This window comes from Dipteris shenzhenensis, chromosome 13 (assembly GCF_047967505.1).
Source record: "Dipteris shenzhenensis isolate YYH24624 ecotype China chromosome 13, Dip_SZ_1.0, whole genome shotgun sequence".
NCBI classification, from domain to species: domain Eukaryota; kingdom Viridiplantae; phylum Streptophyta; class Polypodiopsida; order Gleicheniales; family Dipteridaceae; genus Dipteris; species Dipteris shenzhenensis.
Genome location: NC_141608.1, coordinates 8,075,257 through 8,096,971, shown reverse-complemented (window position 1 = coordinate 8,096,971; position 21,715 = coordinate 8,075,257). Strand labels below are relative to the sequence as shown.

Sequence of the window (21,715 nt, the reverse complement as noted above, 5' to 3'; positions counted from 1 at the left end):
GTATGTATGTATGTATTTAGTATGTATACATATCAACATGTGTATATATATATATATATATAACACACACACAAGATGCCCAACTACTCTGGATGCTCCCTCTTGCTGCTTATAGATGTCAGCTACTATTGAATGTGTGTGTGTGTACACACACACACACACAGAGGACCACACAATCCCCAATGTAAAATTTGTCGAGGTGCTCCAGCAGTCTCCTCGGTCCAAAAGCAAAGTGGAGGTTGCCGGCAGGGAGCCTAGTGAACACTACCTCTCTTCTAGGGTTTTTGCCATTGATTGTAAGGATGAAGTGCTCACAAGTGCTTCTCTCCATTGCTAGCATCTCAGCAAAAGAAACTCCTCCCTACTTGTCCTCTGCACACTCTAGGTTGTTGAAGTCGCCTCTCCATCGCCTCAGCATCTCAACAAAATTGACTCCTCCCTACTTGTCCTCTGCAAACTCTAGGTTGTTGAAGTTGCCTCCAACAATCCAAGAGAGGCGCTCTATCCGTTGCCTCTAGAAACTAGGATGGTGTTGTCTACAAGTTGGTGCATACACATTTAGGATCCTTATCCTGGACTCACTTGCACGAAGACCCATTCACACTGCATGACCTACGATAAGCTCTCCTTCATCAAAGACCTCCAGGACCACTGCTCAGGAGACTAAGATGCAGACCCCTCCAATCCAGCCTATTGTTGGGGCCCAAACCAATGGGTCCCTCCCAGGGAAGAGGTGCACAAGGATGCCTTAGAGAACACTTTTGCAACTCCATCCCAACAGGTGCAATGTCCAAGGCCCGAAGGGGCTGTAAATACTGCCATGAGTAGTTTGTTGGGGCTCTCCAAGAGCCTCAAAAACTAAGAAGAAGAAAAATCTTGGTTGCTCACTGCACAACCAGCCCACCTCCCCCCTTTGATGTTAGCCAAGAGGCTGCATATAGGGCAAGCCTTAAATTTTTTGCACATCTTCAAGCTTCATAAAATTTCCGTAAAGTCCCCAAAAATTTACAAGCTTCAAAACACCCACGTTCATACCCCCCCAAGTTCAAGGCTTCCACTCCCCTAGGGCTGGAAGATCAAGGCTCCCAACCATTACTCCCACTCTCCCAAATGTTTTACCCAGTAATCATCATTAATGATTGTTGCTACAGTAGTAGCACTTCCCTACAATTCGACTTCGCTAACTTTGAGTGATTTTATCGCGCACCGGAGCTTGGAATGTCACCACCACCGCACGTGTGTGTGAATTGAGGCTTCCGGACAGAGCTGCTTGCGTCTAGGCTGCGTGGAAACAGCCCTTAATGAGAAGGAGGATGATGATGATGATGATGATGATGATGTAACTACTGTAGAATAGAACTGCGAGTTCGCGCAATGGGAATTTGCAGGCAGTGCGCATCCATTGCACGAGTACTTGTTGCTTCCCCACGTTAGTGTTCTTGGCATGCTAGGTAAGGCACCCAGAAGGACTATTCCTAACTGTGCGCATTTGGGTTTCTTTGAGATTGCTGGATTGATGCTTCCCCAGCTTCCTCAACTGCGATTCGTCACACATCTCGATCGTACATCACCGTATTGCACAGCTTCGGGCAGTACATTTCCACAAAACCTCCTCTTGCGCCTGTATTGCAAAGAGGGCGCCCTTCAGGATGCACGCAGTCTGTTTGTCAGAATGCATCGAGATATGTATTCCTGGAATTTCATAATTAGTGCATATGCTCGGCTCGAAAAGGGCGATGAGGCTTTCCAGATTTTCCATCAAATGCAGGAGGAAAGTGCTATCCCAAACAAGTTCATCTTTGTGAGCGTTCTTTCTGCCTGTGCCACGCTAAAAGCTCTCCGGCAAGGCAAGCAGTTACATTCCCGTTTAGGCTTAAATGAGTTAATTATAGATACTGTTGTCAAAACTGCTCTTGTGAACATGTATGGCAAGTGTGGTGCCTTGGAGGATGCTCGAAGTATATTTGACAGAAATCCTGAGCAGGATGTGGCCTTGTGGAATGCCATGATTGCATCATACACCCAGCATGGGCAAGGCAAGGATGCCCTCATACTTTTTGACAACATGCAGCAGAAGGGAGTCTTGCCAAACAAGGTGACTTTCGTCACCATACTTTCTGCATGTGCCTGCAAAACAGCCAGAGCTGAAGGCAAGCAGTTGCATTCCCACATCGTGGGAATTGACATTGAATTGGACATTATTGTAGGCACGGCTCTTGTGAATATGTATAGCAAGTGCAGCAGCCTTGCAAATGCATACAGTGTGTTTGTTAGCATGCCCAAGCGAGATTTGGTTCTGTGGAACGCTATGATTGCAGGGTGTGCCCAAAATGGGCACATTGAGGATGCCCTTCAACTTTACAATCAATTGCAACAGGAGGGAGTAATGCCTAACAAGGTTACCTGCACAAGTATTCTTGATGCATGTGCAAGTCAGCGAGCCTTAGCCAAAGGCAAGCTTATGCATGCCAATATCCTGGGTTCTAGATTAGAGTTAGATGCTGCTGTGGGTACCGCGCTTGTCAATATGTATGGCAAGTGTGGCAGCCTTGATGATGCACGCAAGTGTTTCGAAAAATTGCGTGAGAGAGATGTGGTCTCGTGGAATTCAATAATTGCATCTTTTGCCAAGCATGGGCAGGACCGAAATGCCCTTCAACTTTATGAGCAAATGGATTGCGAAGGGATTACTCCAACGATGGTCACCTTTGTCACTATCCTATCTGCCTGTGTTAGCAGGGAAGACCTGGCTGAAGGCAAGCGGATGCATGCTCATTTAATATGCAGTGGATGTGATTCTGATATTGCTGTAGGGAATGCCCTTGTCAATATGTATGGTAAGTGTGGCAGCCTGCAGGATTCCCTGGCCATGTTTGACTCAATGCCTCAGTGGGATAACATCACATTTGTCAGCGTTTTGTCCACATGTGCCAGTCAGACAGCTCTAACACAAGGCAAAAGGATTCACACGTTCATTGAGGGCAATGGATTAGAGCTTGATGTCATCATAGGCAATGCCCTTGTCAACATGTACGGCAAGTGTGGCAGCCTGGAGGATGCTCAGAGGATATTCCATAAAATGCCAGAACGCAATGCAGTCTCATGGGCTGCGATTATTGCGGCATACGCCCAGTGTGGGGAAGGGCGGGAAGCCCTTATTCTTTTTGCCAAAATGCAAGAGTCGTCTATTCTACCAGACAGGATCACCTTTGTCAGTATACTTTCTGCCTGTGGCCATGCTGGTCTTTTAAACGAGGCTTATGACTGCTTTCTATCCATTCCTAATGACCATTGCATACCTGTCCTTGATCACTACAATTGCTTGGTTGACCTTTTGGGAAGATTGGGACGGCTGAATGATGCAGAAGATTTGATCAATCACATGCCATTTCAACCCACGGTTGTGTCATGGACTATACTGCTGGGTGCCTGCCAAGCCCAGGTTGATGCAGAGCGTGGGGAACGTGCTGCAGATCACGCGTTTGAGTTGGATCCAGATGATGCTACATCATATGTAACACTGTCAAACATTTATGCTGCTGTTGGGAGGCTAGCAGTTGTCATGAACAATGCCTTTCATGCAGTCTGAAGTGGCACTAATTGTCATTAACAGGGCAAGGACATGCCATTCAGAAATTGCAGCTTAAAGAAGCTTAATTACAGGTGCCATTCTAAGACTTAGTAAGTTGAAGGAAGAGTCAGACATGAAGCTATAATATTGTTTTCATGCTACTGTATATGAAATTGTATGCTGACGGCCAAGCTGGCGAATACAGGTGCAAGGACATCACACAGAAGGAGATTTAATGACACAGCTTCCCAGGTCTAACGTCAAAGGCAACAAGTGAGCAGAAATTGAGACAACCATATTCCAGTATCCCACCTGGAGTCTGCAAAACAGAAGTGAATAAATGTACTCTAATGGGCAAAATCCCTAATCCCAGTTGCTATCACATGTTTCATCTTCACATGAGACCTCCATCTTCATGTGATGAGGACAAGTGAGGGGCAAGAGCACGAGAGTGTGCAATGGCCTAAGGTGATTAACACTAGCACAAATTGAATTCCAAAGCAGACGTGTGGAAAGCCTGTTGGAAGCTTGCATATATGGCTCTGAAGCTACATTGCAGCATTACAACATCAAAGTAGAAGAATCAACAAAGAAGCGACAATGGCAAAAGAGACCAGAAACAGCAAAACATGACAAGTTACACACAGCCACAACTAAACCTGCTTGAGACATCCACACTTAGTTTCATGAGAAGGAAATGGTGGGTTGCCAACTCTGTCGTTCTGACACTTGCCAAGGTCAAAACCTCGACCCAGATCCTTAAGAAACGGTGGGTTTCCAACTCTATCGTCCTGACATTTGCCAAGGCCAAAACCTTGACCTAGGTCCTTAAGTAAATGAAAATTTCGCAGCTGTGTTGTGACTATCTCCTAAGTATCCCTATGGTATGAATGTTTCAATGGCCTCTTAGCTTTCTTATTGGCACTGTTGTTTTCTCAGGTACATCTTATTGGTAACAAACTGGGGAGAATGTTGTAAGACACTATATCTCTAGAGAATCATAGCGAAGCTTTCAACGTAGGGGTTTGCACCGGTTTCCCTCACACTTGGACCCTTAACACCATTACTTCCATTTACAAGGTAAGAGATCCGATGAGCTCGGAAAAGTACAGGACCGTTGTGATTGGACACATCATGTCCAAGATCTATGCATTAATGCTTGACACAAAGATTAGCCGGTTTGCAAAGCTTCAGCTGTGGAGTAGGCAGGCTTCCAGAGAAATCACAGCACCATAGATCACATACTCACAGTCAGAACGGTCATTGAGGAGGCCAGGTCACGGAGACAAAGGGTTTATTATTGCTTTGTGGAATTTTGCAAAGCTTTCAATAATTTGTTGTGAGCTCGACTTGTCAGACTCTGTAGAAGTTGAGGTATGATCAAGAGATCACTTGGGCAATCATGGCACTTTATGAGAGTCTCAGGTAGGGCTTGGACATGCATAGGGGGACATAAGAGATTGACTACTATCTGAGTCAAACAAGGTTGTCCATTATCATCAACCTTGTTTGGCCTCTATATAGACGAGCTTGAGATTTTCATTGGGACTTTAGGTGGGGTTGGCTGCTCTCTAGCCAAATCCTTGCTCCAAGTTCTCCTATACGCAAATGACATGGTCCTTTTTTTCCCCAGCATATGGGCTCCAATGGTACTTGGATGTCCTTCATGCTTTCTAGGAGACACATGACTTGAAGTTCAACCTTGGTAAAACCAATGTCATGATCTTCAATATATCTCGAGCACCATGCATGGGGAGCACTTTACCTAGATGTGTTATTGGTGGAGATGGTTGCATCCTATACATACTTTACATAGGGAGCACTTTACCTAGATGTGTTATTGGTGGAGATGGTTGCAACTATACATACTTGGGGTTCTTTTCTCTAGCCTGATCTTCATAATGCAACTGGCCTTGAAGGCCTGATTGAGCAATGCAAATTTCAGATTTGCACTTGTTACCAAGTAGGGATCTAAACGAGAGAGAGAATTGTAATTTCCTTGTGAGCTACCTCGCCTCTTGAAACTTGTTCGCTCTCCAACAGATGAGTAAAAAACCCTCTACCCACTAAGCCTATGATAAGAAACCCTCTCTCCTGAAGGTACCTACCTAAGGACCTAGAATGTACCTACAAGTGGTTCCTCCTATGCTGAGGTGCTCCTCTTATGCTGAGGTCCCTCATGAACACGGCTACTTATAGGTGCCTAGAAGGCACTGTGTGCATCCAGGAAGTATTGATACCTTGCACTTTAGGAATGTGTATTGTGTAGTCCCCACCCTCTTTCTTGCACTGCTTCTCCTTCAAGCATGTCGTTTCCTCTACTATGCATAGCTAAAGGTCCCTACACCCACTAAGCCCGTGGTCAGGAAACCTCTCCCCTAAAGGCACCCACCCAAGTACCTAGAATGCACCTCCAAGTAGCTCCTCCTATGCTGAGGTCCCTCGTGGATGTACATGGCTATCTGCATGTGCCTAGAGCACTTGTGCATGTAGGTAGTATTGAGACCTTGCACTGTAGCAATGTGTATCGTATAGTCGCCACCCTCTTTCTTTCACTGCCCATCCTTCAAGCATGTGGTTTCTCCTACTGTGCATAAGTAAAGGTCTCCGCCCTACCTTGCTTTCTTGTATGAGATAGTGGGGGTTTAGAAGAAATACACTATATGCATAGAAGGGACTTCAGAGTGCTTAATGGGACCTATGGATACTGGGTATTTTGAAACCTCTCTAGTCAATGGAGTGTAGGCATTTTGAATTTGAAGAGACTCTCATTCTAGTCTTCTCTCTCTCTCTCTCTCTCTCTCTCTCTCTCACACACACACACACACACGCACACGCACACTTTTTTTGGGGTGAAACCATTGTATTTATATTGGAAAAAAGTTTTAACAATAAGAACAGTCTCTAGAAAAGACTATTATGAAAAATCAAAAATTTTGGGAAAACACCTCTAGAGAAGATACATCCAAGTCATTCTCATGACAAGCATCATATAAAGATTGCCGAAATGATGCTCTAAAAAATTCATACGGTTTGAACAATGGGTTCCCTAAGAAAACTCGATTCCTTTGCTTCCAAATTATCCACAGCGCCCAAATCTGACCCAATGATAAAAAAGAGAGTATTGGGCCTGTGCCAGAGTAAATCTGCCAAATAACCAGAAAATTTTACCAAACCCACGATGATTTCCTTTGCCTCGAAAATTCCCTCGATTACTATTGGATTGACCGCCTTGGTCGTATTGCTTCTTGTGGCAATCTCTTTCATAGTGTCCAAACTTGTGACAGTAGTTGCACTAGATGTTTGACACATTGGTGGATGCATTCCCTTATCCTTGAAATCTTCCTCGGTTGGAATGATTTCCTCTTTGCTGATTCTATGTTGCTGAGGATGATGCTGATGCTGATGCTGGCTTTGCTGATGATGACCAATTTTTTTATATGATCTGCCTTTGCCTTTGCTTCTTTCTGAAGCTGTGAATGCCTAATCATTAGAATGACCTTTACGTGCTTGAATGGCTTGCGTCTTGAGTTCTTCACCAAGTAGGACTGAATGAAGTTCTTCCAATGTCGAAATTTGCCGTTGGATGGCAATACTCTAGACTAGATTCTCGTATCCCTCTCCTAGTGCATTCAGAATTACTTGAACCATTTCGACGGGGTTCATAGTCTCTCTTGTTGCTCCGAGTTGATTGTTATAGTCTTTTATGCAGAGTACATAAGCATGACCGGTTTCACTGCTGCTGTTGCAGAAACTCTGGTTGATTTGGTTTCTCAGTGTGAGAATCCTGGAACTGTTCTTGGACACGTAGAGAGCTGCGAACATATCCCATGCTTCTTTCGATGTCTTGACTGTGTTAAACTATCCTAGCATGACATCTTGCACATTCTGCTTGATCAGATGATAGCCGTACTTGTCTTTCTTATCCCATTCTGCCTAAGCTCGCCGGCAATGGCAGGATCTGCTACTAGTGTGGAAATTATTTGTGTAGCTGTAGATCCCGTTGTAGATCTCACTACTGGTGCTGTGACAATAGGTGGAGTAGAGCTACCGCTGGCTGGATCGTCCAATGGTCTAGGTGTAGACCCATCGACATACTCCCATTTGTCCTGAAGTACAAGAATGGTCTCCATTCAGTATTTCCACATATCATAATTGGAGTTGTCTAACTTAGCATATGCCTCTGGATTGAGGTGGCTAGTCGTAGACATGGTGCAAGAAATGTACTCAAAAGTGTCGTGAAAATCTCTGTATGAATCAACTGCAAATACACTGACTGTGCCAAGTGAAATATTTGAACTGTCGGTGAAGAACTGCAATATATAAAATCTGATCTGTTACAAGGCTTGTGGCAAATGATGTTGGGAATAGCCAAGAGGCTTTACAAGGCTCAAAGGATGTGCACAATGCCGTGAAATAGCCGTATAGGCTTTACAATGATGGCATGTGTGTGTGAAATCAAATGCTATCTGCCCACTGAACAATTGGCAATGCCTCTGAACTCTCTGAAGTCTGCTCACTGAACTGATGAACGTAAGGTTTCAGGTAATGTAATGATGTGAAATCGTATGTGAGCGTATGGACTGACTCCGAGTGGGTACTAGTCAGGAATTTCGGGCATGGCTTAGATTGGCAACTTGGGAAAATTCAAAAGCGTCCCCTCTATGGCGATCTAGTCTACTCTGATCTAGATCTATACCAACCATCGATCGAAGAAAGAACATCAAATAATTCATTTTCTTTTGTTCTTTTTAAGTGCTGGGTCAGATGCGTCGATGTAGAGGCTGATGTGCATGTAAGAAGTGGTTTTGTCCAACAAGGATCAAATGCGAGTGTGACTTGCACCAAAATGTGCGCGTGATGTGATAATCATGTAGCATGAAAAATCGAGCGACTTTCCTTTTTGGAGCGCCGTCAAATTCTTCCTGGATCAAGAGATACGACTTGATCTAGGTGGAGGGGCAAAAGGAGTGCAAATGGTGCTCAATGATGATGTGTCACTATGGGTCACATGCAGTGATGATGTGGCACTTTGCCTAGTAAGAGGTGTGTCTGTGAAGTAGTGTGTTGAGGTGGCAGTTGTGTGCGCATGCAGTGTGTGCATAGTGTGCTTGGCATGGGACTTTGCTTGTAGGAGTCAGTGCCACGTGGTAGTGATGATGTGGCAGCTGATTGGGATGCTAAGGTGGTAGTGTCGATTGGTCAACTATTGATTGATGAGGTGCCAGTTGATTGTTGACTGGTCAAAGTGATGATGTGGCAATGCTGATGTGGTAATGATGACATGGCACAGATGATGTGGCAAGGGTGATGTGTCAGGTGATGTGGCAAGGGTGACGTGGCAACTAAGGTGGCTTGATGATGTGGCCTAGTGACATGGACTACCACCGTGGCAAATGATGTGGTAGATGCTGATGTGTCACCTTGGATGATGTGGCAGAGGATAAGATAGGTACACGTGGCACATCAGGGTGCCTGATGATGTGGTAAGTGGATAAGACTCTATGGAGCTGCCACGTGTTGGTTTGTTTACCTACCTTTGGTGGTTTGCTGACCAAGCCTTACCCCTTGGGTTGAGTAGGCACGTGGCTTATCTGCCGCGTGGAGGCTTAGAGAGAGAAGCCAAAGGTCTGGAACCTTGTAGATCATAGATTTTGACGACAAAAGCCATTCGTGAAGTACCGCGATGAAGCATCATTGTAGTCGTTGGGTTGCCTATGAGCATTGCGATGAAGGCTGGGTTGCCTGCAAAGAGCAAGGAGGAGCCCTGTAAGAGCTAGGAGCTGAGGCGACGAGGCATGTGTTGATGGAGAGGCTTGGATCCTGGGGCTGCACTGTGGTCTAACGTTCACGAGGGAGCCGGTGTGCGTTGATAGTGAAGGCTTGAGTAGCCATCATGAGCAATCTGATCGTGAGCTCAAGGGCCACTGTTGCTTTCGATTGCTCTAGGAGACCGTCTTGGAGGCGCGCTGTAGGGAGGTCGTCGTCTAGGAGGCAGGCATCGTCAAGAGTTGGAAGTCCCCCAACTGTTGGTCTTTATAGTAGCTAAAGCAGGTGATTGCATCGCTTGGATCTGGATAGGGCAGCATGTTTGAACCAAAAAAAAAGGCAACACACCATGATTTAAAGGCCCTTGGGGGTCTAAAAAATGGGTCGTAGCAACAGAAGTTGGAGTAGCCAAGTTGTTGTAGAGAGGCCACTGCTTATACTATTGCATGGAGTCCCTTGTAAGTGGAGCTTTGCTAGACCTACTGTAGAGACGTTGTTGGAGTGATAAGGCTAAGCTTACATTTCGAAGATCTCTCACAAGGAGGATAGAATGGAAGAATCACTCATAAATTGAAACCTTTCTCAAATAATTGAATGAATAGAGGGAAATGGATAGAAATCTCTTCCTCCTCTCAGCAGAAATCTCTCTTTCTCTTTCACACAATCTCTCTCAATGAAGAACCCTCTCTATCACTCAATAGAATTTTTCTCTCACGGAAGAGAAAACTCGATCTCTCAATCTCTCAAACTGTCACACTCTCTCATACTCTCACATAAAGACCGCAATGCCTCAGCGGAAGGCAAGGGAGCTCTGATACCATGACAAAATATGAAGAGGGGAGAGGAGAAGAGTGGAGATGAGGAGAGAGGGCACAGCTAGAGAGCACACCACAAATGACTAACTGTACACTAGATTTAGTTAAAAATGTAGAATATATACAAACCCATTTAGGGTTAGGGTTAGGGGATCTAACCCTTTCCTTAATAGCACTCTATAAGGTTAGTGCTATGCACATATGATCACATGATGGTGCTATGCACACGTGATCACATGATGTTGAGCGTGAACTCTCAACACCTTCCCTCAAGATCAACATCATGAAGTAGGCCTTCATTGAAGATGATGATTTTGGGGAATCGAAGAAGGACTGAGCATTACATTCCATCAAGAAGTGGAGTAAGGACACCCAAGGATGTTGCCTTGAAATTTTCCAATGACTACCTCCCAATGATCTGTAATCCAATCTCCATATGCCTTGGTTCTGATGTTCATACACATGGCTGCCAACATGATAGCCCAAGGCTATTTTTGTTGGAAAAAAGTTGGAAGCATAGTAATCTTTCTTGCTAATATATGATACATGATGTTGAGTATGTTAAGACCTCCATGTATCTTTGGAGAACATACATAGTGCATTTTTAGCAGCCTCAAATCCTTCTTGCAAGATTTTGTCTTCCAAAACAACTCCATTGCATGAGACATGAAGCTAGTGATGTCCTTGGAAGTCCAGTGTAAGAGTGGTAAATAAAACTAAACATATTGCATGAGACATGAAGCTAGTGATGTCCTTGGAAGTCCAGTGTAAGAGTGGTAAATAAAACTAAACATAAGCCATAATAATGGATTGAACAATTTGGAGTCGAACATGCAATGACCATGTGGATAACTTCCAATAATCTAATTTTTTATAAAACTTCTCAGACACCCATGCCATTTGTTGTTTTATTGTTATATTCTAGCCCACAGGATACCCCAAATGCCTGACAATCTGGTCTGGATGCAAATTTTGACCAGGCCAAATAAGCGAGTGTCAATCACAAGCTGTCAAAGGAAAAAGCTTGGATTTGTGAAAGTTAATATTTAGGCCAACAATCAATCCAAAATTAGAAAGAGTGTTCATAAGTTCAGTAGGACTATTTTGAGGCATGAAAAAGGAATCATCAGCATATGCCTGTGCTAGAACAGATTGTGTTCCAGGGAGTTGAAGACTATGTAGCTATCCCGTATCATTCAGATAATCCATATAACAAAAGTGGATGGGTGGCAATTGCATACAAATGAGCACTCAAGGGGCATCCTTGCCCGATAGATTTGAACAAAGTCCAAGGCCTAGAAAGTGCTTGCGAAGTATGCATTGAGAAGTGGAAGTCGAATATAAAAGATAGATCACATGGATCGATTTTGGTCCAAATCCCATCCTGGACATAGCCTTAGAGATGAAATCCTAGCGAATAGTATCAAAAGCTTTGGCAACATCCACTTGCATAATCAAAACATCCTGTGTAGTATATTTAGCATATTCAATAGCAAGAAGTGCATTGGAAATGTTATCATTGATCTGCTACCTGGGCACAAAACCATATTGCCTTTGATGCAATATACCTTTAACTCTCTATACAATCATCTTAGCAAGGAGCTTATAAATGACAAGCATGAGTGTGATTGGCCTCCAATAAGAAAAGGTTTCACATAAGCCTCTTTTAGGGACCAATTTCACAATGCCATGCTTCCAGGAATGAGGAAGATGCTATTCTTGCCAGGCCAAATTAGCCATTTTAAGAATAATATCTTTCAAATCAACCCAAAAAGCCACAAAGAATTCCACCGTTAAGTCATCCCATCCTGAAGATTTACCCTTTTCCACACACACACACACACACACACACACACACACACACACACACACACCCACACACACACACGCATGCATGCAAACAAACACATCCCCTTGGGGACCCTTACTTTTTGAGGGTGTGCCTCAATTTGATAACTATAATCCTATTTGCTTGATTTTATGAATTCCTTATGTGGTTTTGGACCCCCATTTCTTTATTGTTTCCATATATACATTTGAATTTCTTTAGTCTTGAACTCCTATTATTGTAAATGAAGGTATAAGGAGCTTTTTTGAACCACCTTGTTGAAAATTTTATAGTATAATCAAGAGAAAAGAAAAAAATAGAATCCAACGCCCTCCATTTGACACATACATGAAAGACATGTATTGATTCTTTGGTATGCAGACCAGATAAATGTTTTGGGTACGAGGAATCCTTTGGATTCTTTAACTTATATGAGGTGAAATGAGTGACCTTTTTCCTTTGAGTTTACTATGGGCTTAGGCCCTATAGAGCCTAACTATTGTTATAAAGGCATGCTTGTGTTACCACATAGATCCACATATTTTTATACATTGAGGTTTTTTATCAAGGGGGTCCTTCGATTCTCTTTATGTCTAATGGACCTTGTCTCTCATAATTTTATTTTGGAAGGAGGAGAGCTAGCTTGGGGCAACCATGCCTTAAAATTGTACATACCCATCCTTACACCTTTGTAGGAGCGATGTAGATTTGGTGAATTATTATTTTTAATGGAAATTCATTGTTAATGAAAGGAGTGGAAAATATAGACAACCACTCTATTGATTTCCACTTGGACGCTTTGCATGGATCAACATTGAATGATGAAATCTTGGGCTAGGGTGATTCTTGGGCCTTCATTGGCTAAGAACAAGGCCTGATAAGTTGAGGTGGTAAGATATTGTTGTGATATAAGTTTCCCTTTTTCATGGCTTTGTATTTCTAGATTTTTTGGACTTTATCTAACTGATTTGGAAAGCATGAAGACAAGGAGATTGGGATGCCGATTTAATTGGAAATGCTGTGATCAAAGTATTGAGAATTGAAGGATAAAAGGAATCAGTTCTAATTCTGTTTAGGCCATGGAGTAGCAGCTCGTTGTCATCCATTGTATGAACAAATCGTTTTCATCAAGGTTGGATTCCTTGCAATTGGGAGATGCTTGTCATCTAACAAAATTTATTGATAAAACTAGGTAAAGGCACCCCTCGGCCTTTTCCATTTTTTGGAAAAACATTGTTTCTTTATAAAGGGATGCCAATTCAGTATAGTTGATGAGTTTAATTTATGGGGTTTGCACAATGTTATAATTGTTTGGATATAGCTATAGTTAGTCGATTGAAGTTAGCTTTTCATGGATCAACAGTTTTCATCACACTATTATTGAAAGTGGTGGTGTATAGTATACAACCCTTTTGTTCCCCTTAAACCATATGGAAAATATTGTACCATACCATTCCAATACTTTTTAACAAAAGCTTAAAAAATACATGCCCTAGGGTTGCCAAGGATTTGCTTGTACCTATACAAATAGAATAACAATTATTGCCATGTTTGGATGACTCTCGCTCTCTAGTGGATGAGTAAGAAAGCCTCTACCTACTACTAAGCCTATGATTAGAAAACCTCTCTCTTGAAGGAACCTACACAAGTTCCTAGAATGCACCTACAAGTGGCTCTTCCTATGCTGAAGTCCCTCATGGATATACATGGCTACCTATAGGTGCCTAGAAGGCACTTTGTGCATCCAGGAAATATTTAGACCCTGCACTTTAGGAGTGTGTATTGTGTAGTCCCCGCCCTCTTTCTTGCACTGCTTGTCCTTCAAGAATGTGGTTTTACCTACTATGCATAGGTTAAGGTCTCTGCCCTACCCATTAAGCCTATGGTTAGAAAAACTCTCTACTATGCATAGGTAAAGGTCTTTGCCCTACCCATTAAGCCTGTGGTTTCCCCTACTATGCATAGGTAAAGGTCTCTGCCCCATTAAGCCTTGGTTAGAAAAACTCTCTCCCGAAGGCACCCACCCAAGTACCTAGAATGCACCTACAAGTAGATCCTCCTATGCTGAGGTCCCGGATGTACGGCACTAACTCATCCAGAAAGTATAGAGACCTTTCACTATAGCAATGTGTACCGTATAGTCCCCACCATGTTTCTTGCATTGCATGTCCTTCATGCATGTGATTTCCCCTACCTTGCATAGGTAAAGGTCTCCACCCTACCTTGCTTGCTTGTAATGAGATAGTGGGGTTTTACAAAAAATACACTATATGCATAAAGGGGACTTCAAAGTGCTTAATGGGACCTATGGATATCGGGAATTCTAAAACCTCTCTAGTCAACCTCTCTAGTCAATGGAGTGTCAGCATTTTGAATTTGAAGAGATCCTTCTTCTAGTCTAAACTCACTTGCTCTCTCTCTCTCTCTCTCTCTCTCTCTCTCTCTCTCTCTCTCTCTCTCTCTCTCTCTCTCTCTCTCTCTCTCTCTCTCACACACATGCACGCACACACACACACTCTTCCATTTACACACACACACACACACTTCCATCTACACACACTCCCTTTACAATTCATCTAGAGACATAACAAGAGGAATATTAGCAATATCTTCGACAGCTATAGGAGGCAAGGGTCCCATTGGCTCATCCTCATCTTCTAAATCACATGGTGGTGGCGAAGCAGCATGTGTTTGCGGTGGCTTTTCAATTCCAGACCAAAATCTGATCTTTGGATAATTTGTTAAAAGATCATAACAAATGGACTCGACTTCTACAGCTTGTGCTTTTGTCATCAACAAGGACACCACTCTTCTTTGAAAGGATAATGCATGCCTTATCACAACTCCTTTGGTGAAGAAGTCAACTACAAACTGATCATCCCTACAAAAATATATGATGCTTTCTTTCATAATGCGTTCCTTGATGGCCTCTTGTAGATCTATTGTTTCCTCCTCATCTCCACAAACTCTCAAGGCTTATGATGGCTCCCAGGGTCCAGTGAGACAAAATAAGAAGGAGGTACATGAATTGCATGAGATTGGCACAAGTGCCATTCTGTACAACCTCACATGGAGAATTCTCTACAATCTAACACAAATGAGACTGGCACCAGTGCCATTCTCATCCATGAGAGTTTGTGGATAGTGGCAGTGTGCTAGTCTCTCAAAAATGTTATGCATAAATGTTGCACATTTATTTCCATCTTCCCTATTAGCATGGCACTTCTGCCAATCTACTTGACACTGACAGAGGATTACCAGAATTCGAGCGACTGCGTTCGAGCGAGGCGACGGTTCGAGCGAGGAATTTCATAAATTTTGACATTCTAGTGTGATGTTTTATGTTCAAAAAGTAGCATGCATTGCTTCCTTTTACAGTTGTTGTCCTACCCATGATATTGTGTGAGTAATCAATTGTCTTATAGACAAACAACAATTTCTGAAAATGTTTGGCAATGTTTTTCAAGGGTCAACGATGGAGGGGTGGAAGAAAGGGGTCAAAGTATGTGTTTTTCTTGTGCCATTTCCATTTTCAAGGCAAAAAAATAATGGGAGGAGGATTCTCCCTAGAGGCCGCGATATCGCGGCGTCTTGGGACGCTCCTCTTGCCAATTTTATTTGGGCCATAACTTAGTCAATCGGACTCCAAATATCGTCATGTTTGTAGTCAAAACGATCGGAATGATATGAATGATCACATTTATCATGTTAAAGTGTCAAAATTCTAGATATTTAGAAATTTTATACTTATCTTTGTTTCATGAGAGCTAGACCTTATCAAACTCTATATTTAATTATGACCATGGATTTTTCTCATTTAGAGTTTGGGTCCTTGGTTTCCTCCCTCCATCCTAGAGGTGTATACATGGTCAAGGACATATGAAGGTGATCCATATTTAGTTAGCATCATCATGGTCATAAGGTGATCAATACTTTATTAGTTCCATAGTTTAAACATTTTATTCATGTGATCATTTTATGTACAAAATGGGATCAAATCATATCGGTAGCATAAAAATTGATGAGCTACAAATAGCTGTTTGTGTTCTGAGTGATCACCTCGAGGTGTAGACATTGTAGCATTTCCCCTTTTGTATCTATTGAATGATTGCTAACTTGCATGTATTTATTATTTATCGAATAATAGGTTTTCTCTTTGTATGTTTCCAAGAATTTTCCCTTTGGTATTCATTTAATGATTGCTGACTTGCATGGATTCATGAGTTATCCAATAGTAAGTTTAATCTTTATAAGTTGCCAAGAATCATACAAAAGATAATTAAAAACAATCTGTAATAGTGTCATGTAGATTCAACCATTTTTAGTAAAAATTTATTGCTCCTATAGGTTTAGACAAAGTTCCTCATAAGCATCGCTCGAACTTTGGGCTCACTCAAACGCAATCGCTCGATGTTTTGACTTACCCACATTGACATAGACATAGAATGAGAGTGGCTTACTATTAACACGTTGCTTATTGGGGGAGGGGGAGGGGGAGGAGGAGGGAAAAGGGTGACCTCAGGCCCCCCCTACTCTGATCAGGCTCATCGAGGCTCTGGATCTCGGCTCCTCCATGGCCCTTTTCTGACGGTTAGAGAAGCAGCCATTGAAGACTACAACCACTTGGAGATCTGAATCGTCAACCCTTGCAGCTAACCTACCCTCGCACACCCCTCTAGGTCACTACTGCTAGCCCGCATGGTTATGAAATAACACATGGCACTCATGGTGGAATGTGCGAACCACACATGCACATCCTCGAACTATAGTCAGATGCCTTATACAATGCAAAGTGTATGTGCAACAATCATTTTAGGCAAAGCCTCAGCAGAGAACCAGGTGTGGTAAGTTAAATCTCTCTCTTCACTCAATACACAAGAATTACCAAACATCTCATTTCAAAAAACATGGCCCTGTTCAAAGACATAGTCTGATGAGAATCCATAAGAAGTCCCACTCAAATCAAATATGTGACTTACGAGGAGTATGAGAATGCTCTTTACTTATTACTCTGCTAACACTAACACCACTAGGATCTTACATCAATCCCTATTAACACCTTCTTCCTAATAACTTACCCCTTAGATTTTTCTTTTTCTTTTTCAGGAGCCACTACATCCCTCTACTGCAATGGACCAAAAGAAGATTCTTCCCAGTGCACAAGAAAGACTACTTTGCATGATCTTCATTGACAACCCTCCAACAACCATGAAAGTTGCATGATCTAGAGGATTGGATCAAGATCAGGAAGGTGGGCATGTTAACCAATTGGTTAACAATACAGAAAGGTGGGCATGTTAATTGATTGGTTAACAATATGCCAACACTGGGTTAGTGATGTGATTTGATGGATAGTGGCAAGTCCATAGAGCTAGGATTATGTCTTGGAGCTAGATGGGCCCAAGAGGATGGTAAAAGAATGAGAAGAGAGAGTGGTATGAAGAGATTAGGGTTGGCCCTCCCTTCAAAAGGTGAACATGTATAAAAGGCCAAGTGGTTGACTTTGGTCTTCATTGTTGTATGCACAATTTTGGAATACAAGCTCCCTCTTCTCTTCCAAGAGTGTTGTTGGGTGTTCTCTTGTTTCCTTTGTAGTGCCTTTGTGTTTGCCACTCCATCCCTCTTCCCTCCTCCTTCTCCCTCCCTTCTCCCCTCTCTTCTCCCCTACTCCCTCTCCTCTCCCTTCTCCCCCTTCCCTCTTTCTCTCATGCAAACACATTGCAACAAGTCGAGAGCCGCTTGAGTGACACATGTAGATGGCTTGTGCTTTGCATTTCTCTCACAAGGAGTAGCTTGGAGTGGAGGCTCCATTGGCATTCCTTCAAGATCCCCATGAAACGTGAGTCACCATAAAGACTAGACAGATTGATTGACCATTGATCATCATCACTTTGCACCAAATGGGCTCACTTAGTCCTACATCCCCCCTGAGGCCTCCTTGGCCTTTCCATAAGAATTTCCCAATAACCACCTTCCAAGACGATACCATCCCCCCAATAAGATCTTATCCTCTAAGCCTCACTTGAAAATCGGAGAAGAGTTGCTCATACCAAGGCAGTCCTTTCCAAGAGGTCACTTGGGGGTTATATCCATTCTCAACAAGCCATTTTGTCATTTTGATCCAAGGATTAGAGCCTTTGAAAACACAAGGGAGCCACTTACCAAACTAATGAAACATTCTTGAGGGCCACATCCAAAAACCCACTTCCCCCGTGTTGGTTTGTAAACTTTGAGGGCATTCTAAGGAATATAGTGCATCATGTGCATACTATTGTTCATAGCCCAAAGGAAAGAACGGAATAGTTTCTCAATTTCTTGCCATTGGTTATGTTGGAAATTCCACATAGAGGCTAAGTACATGGTGGTGGCTGAGTATATGTTTGACAACAAGAGCCCTTGCATTCAAACTCAGAGGGAGGCCGTACAAGCCCCTCTACTTAGATTTAATCCTATCTTTGAACCATTCAAAACATTGTTTCATGGTCACTCCTATGCCCAATGGGGCTCTAAGGTACCTGATTATCTACCCACAAGGGGTCAATTTGCAGTAAGCCCTCAGTACGAGGCAGTCCCATCGACATCAGCATTGTCTTATTCTAGTGATGTACAACCATCACGTTCATGCATGGATCTGACTCCATCTACTATCACATCAGATGAAGATACACAAAAAGAGTTCACCAGTGATCATGCAGTTATTGAATAGGTAAGTCCTCAGTATGAGGCACTCACATCTCCAGCCGCATGCAGAGATTTATTCCATAGTGCATTCAGCTCTTCAAGCAATTCCATTCCAACATCCATCACTGATGCTTTCACCATTGACATCATAGAGCATACCTTGGGCTCAATTCCCTTCAGCAGTCATATTAGCACACCAGTCTTCAAAACATTCCATCATCGGCTCAGCCATGCCACATTGCATCCTGGATCAATTATCACCACCTCCAATCAGAAGATCATTTCTCAGCATGAGAACGTTTATGCATCAGTGCGGTCCTGCCCTAGTGTAGTGGACATCATCAGGTCTAGCCACCACAGTGCAACCTAGGTAGACTCAGTGTTTTAGCATGCACTTATGGTTGTTGTATATAGTCCATACTTGATGCAAATTAGCGGTTGGATCCATGACTTCAGATTAATCCCTTCATCAACATTCGGCACTGCATATGCCTCAATGATATCCTATACATTTTCAGGGATATTTCAGGCTTCTAGGCCTTCATACTATCAACTCTTCCACATAGCAGTGTATCATACTTTGCACCTTTGGCCCTATCTTTTATACAGTCCCTAGATCACTCTGTCCACTACGACTATGCAATCTTCTATGATCACGCATCATACGATAGAGATTACACTACTGCAGCATACATCTGACATTACTGTTAGTTCTTTTGGGTTGGTGACTCTCGTATGTCACAACTTACTGGATCACATCGCTATAGCTACATCAACTAGCCTCACATTGAGATACCTCTTCTATAGATGAGCTGCACAGTCCATGGTGACTTATCACATGCTCAGCTTTGACATGTCCAACATGCTCTCAACACAATCATCTTTCACTTACCCCTTACCCCTCCAATCAAAACCTGGCTGTGGGATGATCTGTAAAGGGAGGCCACCCCTCTGATCCAAGCATCTGAAAATCCAAACTGTAGAAGAGTGCCCTCAAGAAAACCCCAATCTACTCTGTCATAGGCTTTCTCAAAGTCCAAGAGTAAAACTGCTAGCCTCTGTCCACTTTGCATAGCCCACTCTGTGGCTTCCCAAAAGGAAAAGATATTATCAAAAATGCTCCTGCCATGCACAAAGCCTGTCTGAGTATCATGGATGAGATCTAGAAGAAAGGGCTGAAGTCGGATGCTAATCGCCTTGGCAAGGATTTTGTAAAGAGTGCCCAAAAGAGTGATGGGTCTCCAATGGGATACAAAATTCCTGTTGCCACCTTTCGGGATAAGGTGAATGAGTCCGTCTTTGATCTAGGTGGACTTGACCTTCTACATATTTCCTTCCTCTCCCTCGGCCTATCTTTTGGATTTTATTCCCAAAGGCGAAGGATGACCCACAACTTAAGAGTGGAAAATCTATTCATGTATAGGATCGTAAGTTGTACTCATTGTACATGCTTCCGCTACGTAGTCACTGTGCTCACATATGCACATATTACTCTGATTTCTTTCCCATTTTCTTTTTAGTTTTGAATGCTATCTATATGCACCAAATGAAAGACAAAAAGATCCTCTACATGCACCCTCTACTTACCCAACGCAATTTAAGAGGGGGTGTTGAGGATGGTGTAAATTGCACCATACCTCTAGGGCATTAGGGGCCAACCCTAACCCTAACCCTAAGGGGTTCACATGTATATCTTCATGTTTATGTTCAATACAACTTAGTGTATAGGTAGTTATATCATGTGCACTCGCCTCTCTCTCCCTCTCTCACTTCTACTATCAACAAATAACCTTATAGGATCTGTTCAACATCGATATTGGGTGCCAATCCTAACATGTAAATGATTCTCTCTCTTTAGAAATAGTCTGACCAGCCCGATGTTGACATTCTGGTGGGAAAGTATCCCTTTGTAGGCCTAAGCATTTGCCATCTCTACAAGATTCCTCCTCAAAATATCCAAAGTCTAATATAGAATTCAATAATGAGGCCATATGACTTTGGAGCTTTATCTTTTTTCATCTTGGATAGTGCCATCTCAAGCTCTTCAATAGTAAAGGGACTTCTAATCTTCTTTTTTGCTCCTCAAATTCTCTTGGGAGCAGGACATCCAAACATTCAGCCATATCTTTCTCCCAACTTCCATTAGGAACAACCTCTGCACCCACTAAGTTGCTGAGATGAGATAGAAATATGTTAGCAATATGCCAAATTTCTGTCTCAGCGTTGCCATCTTGATCCATGACCCTAACAATAGTCTCGTGCTTTTTCCTTTTGGCAAACTAAAAAAATAATCTTGAAGGACAGTCCCTGAGCTTTAACGACAGCTTTTTGCTATATGTCCTTGCCAAGGAAGCTTCTTCCAAGTCTCTTGATTGAATCTCATGTTCTACTTCAGCAAGAAAAGTAGAGGTGTAATGGTTCATCAAGGTTCACCTTTAGAGATCCCATCAAAGAATTCCTTACACCAATAAGGTCCTTGCACTTCCAAGAGTTAGCTTTATCCTTCTTTTCCCAAACAATACCTTCCCTAACTAACGATCTGATGGCATGGTCCCATCTGGCATAGGGCTCCTCCACTTGGCTGCTCGCTTGAGTGCATACAGCTTTGGTATGCTTACAAAACGCGGGATGTTGAAGATATTTATTTTTAAACTTCAAAGGAACATTGAATGACCTTCCAACTTTACACACGATATAGAAGCTCCAAAGCAAATGCATGTGATCTGAAATACATGTACTAGAAATGTACCCATTCTTCATGGGTGCCTACATGCACCAGCCCTCCCCGAAGGCATATATCCATGAGTGACTCTCCAACCCAGAGGGGCAAATCTCTACACAGTCTATGGAACCGTTCTTCATGTTCCCTGGGAGCCATCCTAGTCCATGTTAGGCACTCGTCCAACCAGTCATTTTTTTTTAGGATTTACAACATAACTACTAGACCTTGAGCTTTGGTAATGGGAAGCAGTGCCATGTCTATGTCAGTGTTGAGTAGATTGGTAGCAGTGCCATGCTATTAGGGAAGATGGAAACAGATGTGGGATATTT

At 42.8% G+C, this 21,715-nt stretch overlaps 1 protein-coding gene across 1 annotated transcript; it reads left to right on the top strand.

The window, feature by feature from the left end:
• The first annotated feature begins 1,444 nt into the window (after nucleotides 1–1,444).
• Nucleotides 1,445–4,043, top strand: LOC147894984 (pentatricopeptide repeat-containing protein At3g53360, mitochondrial-like). The gene has a single exon (XM_087384281.1). It carries the CDS (start codon nucleotides 1,445–1,447, stop codon nucleotides 3,587–3,589), a length of 2,145 nt encoding a protein of 714 aa, XP_087240407.1. The 3' UTR covers nucleotides 3,590–4,043.
• The last annotated feature ends 17,672 nt before the right edge of the window (nucleotides 4,044–21,715 follow it).

Coding starts and splice junctions, on each gene's coding strand:
- LOC147894984 (XM_087384281.1), top strand. CDS start 1,445: ATGCTAGGTAAGGCACCCAGAAGGACTATTCCTAACTGTGCGCATTTG.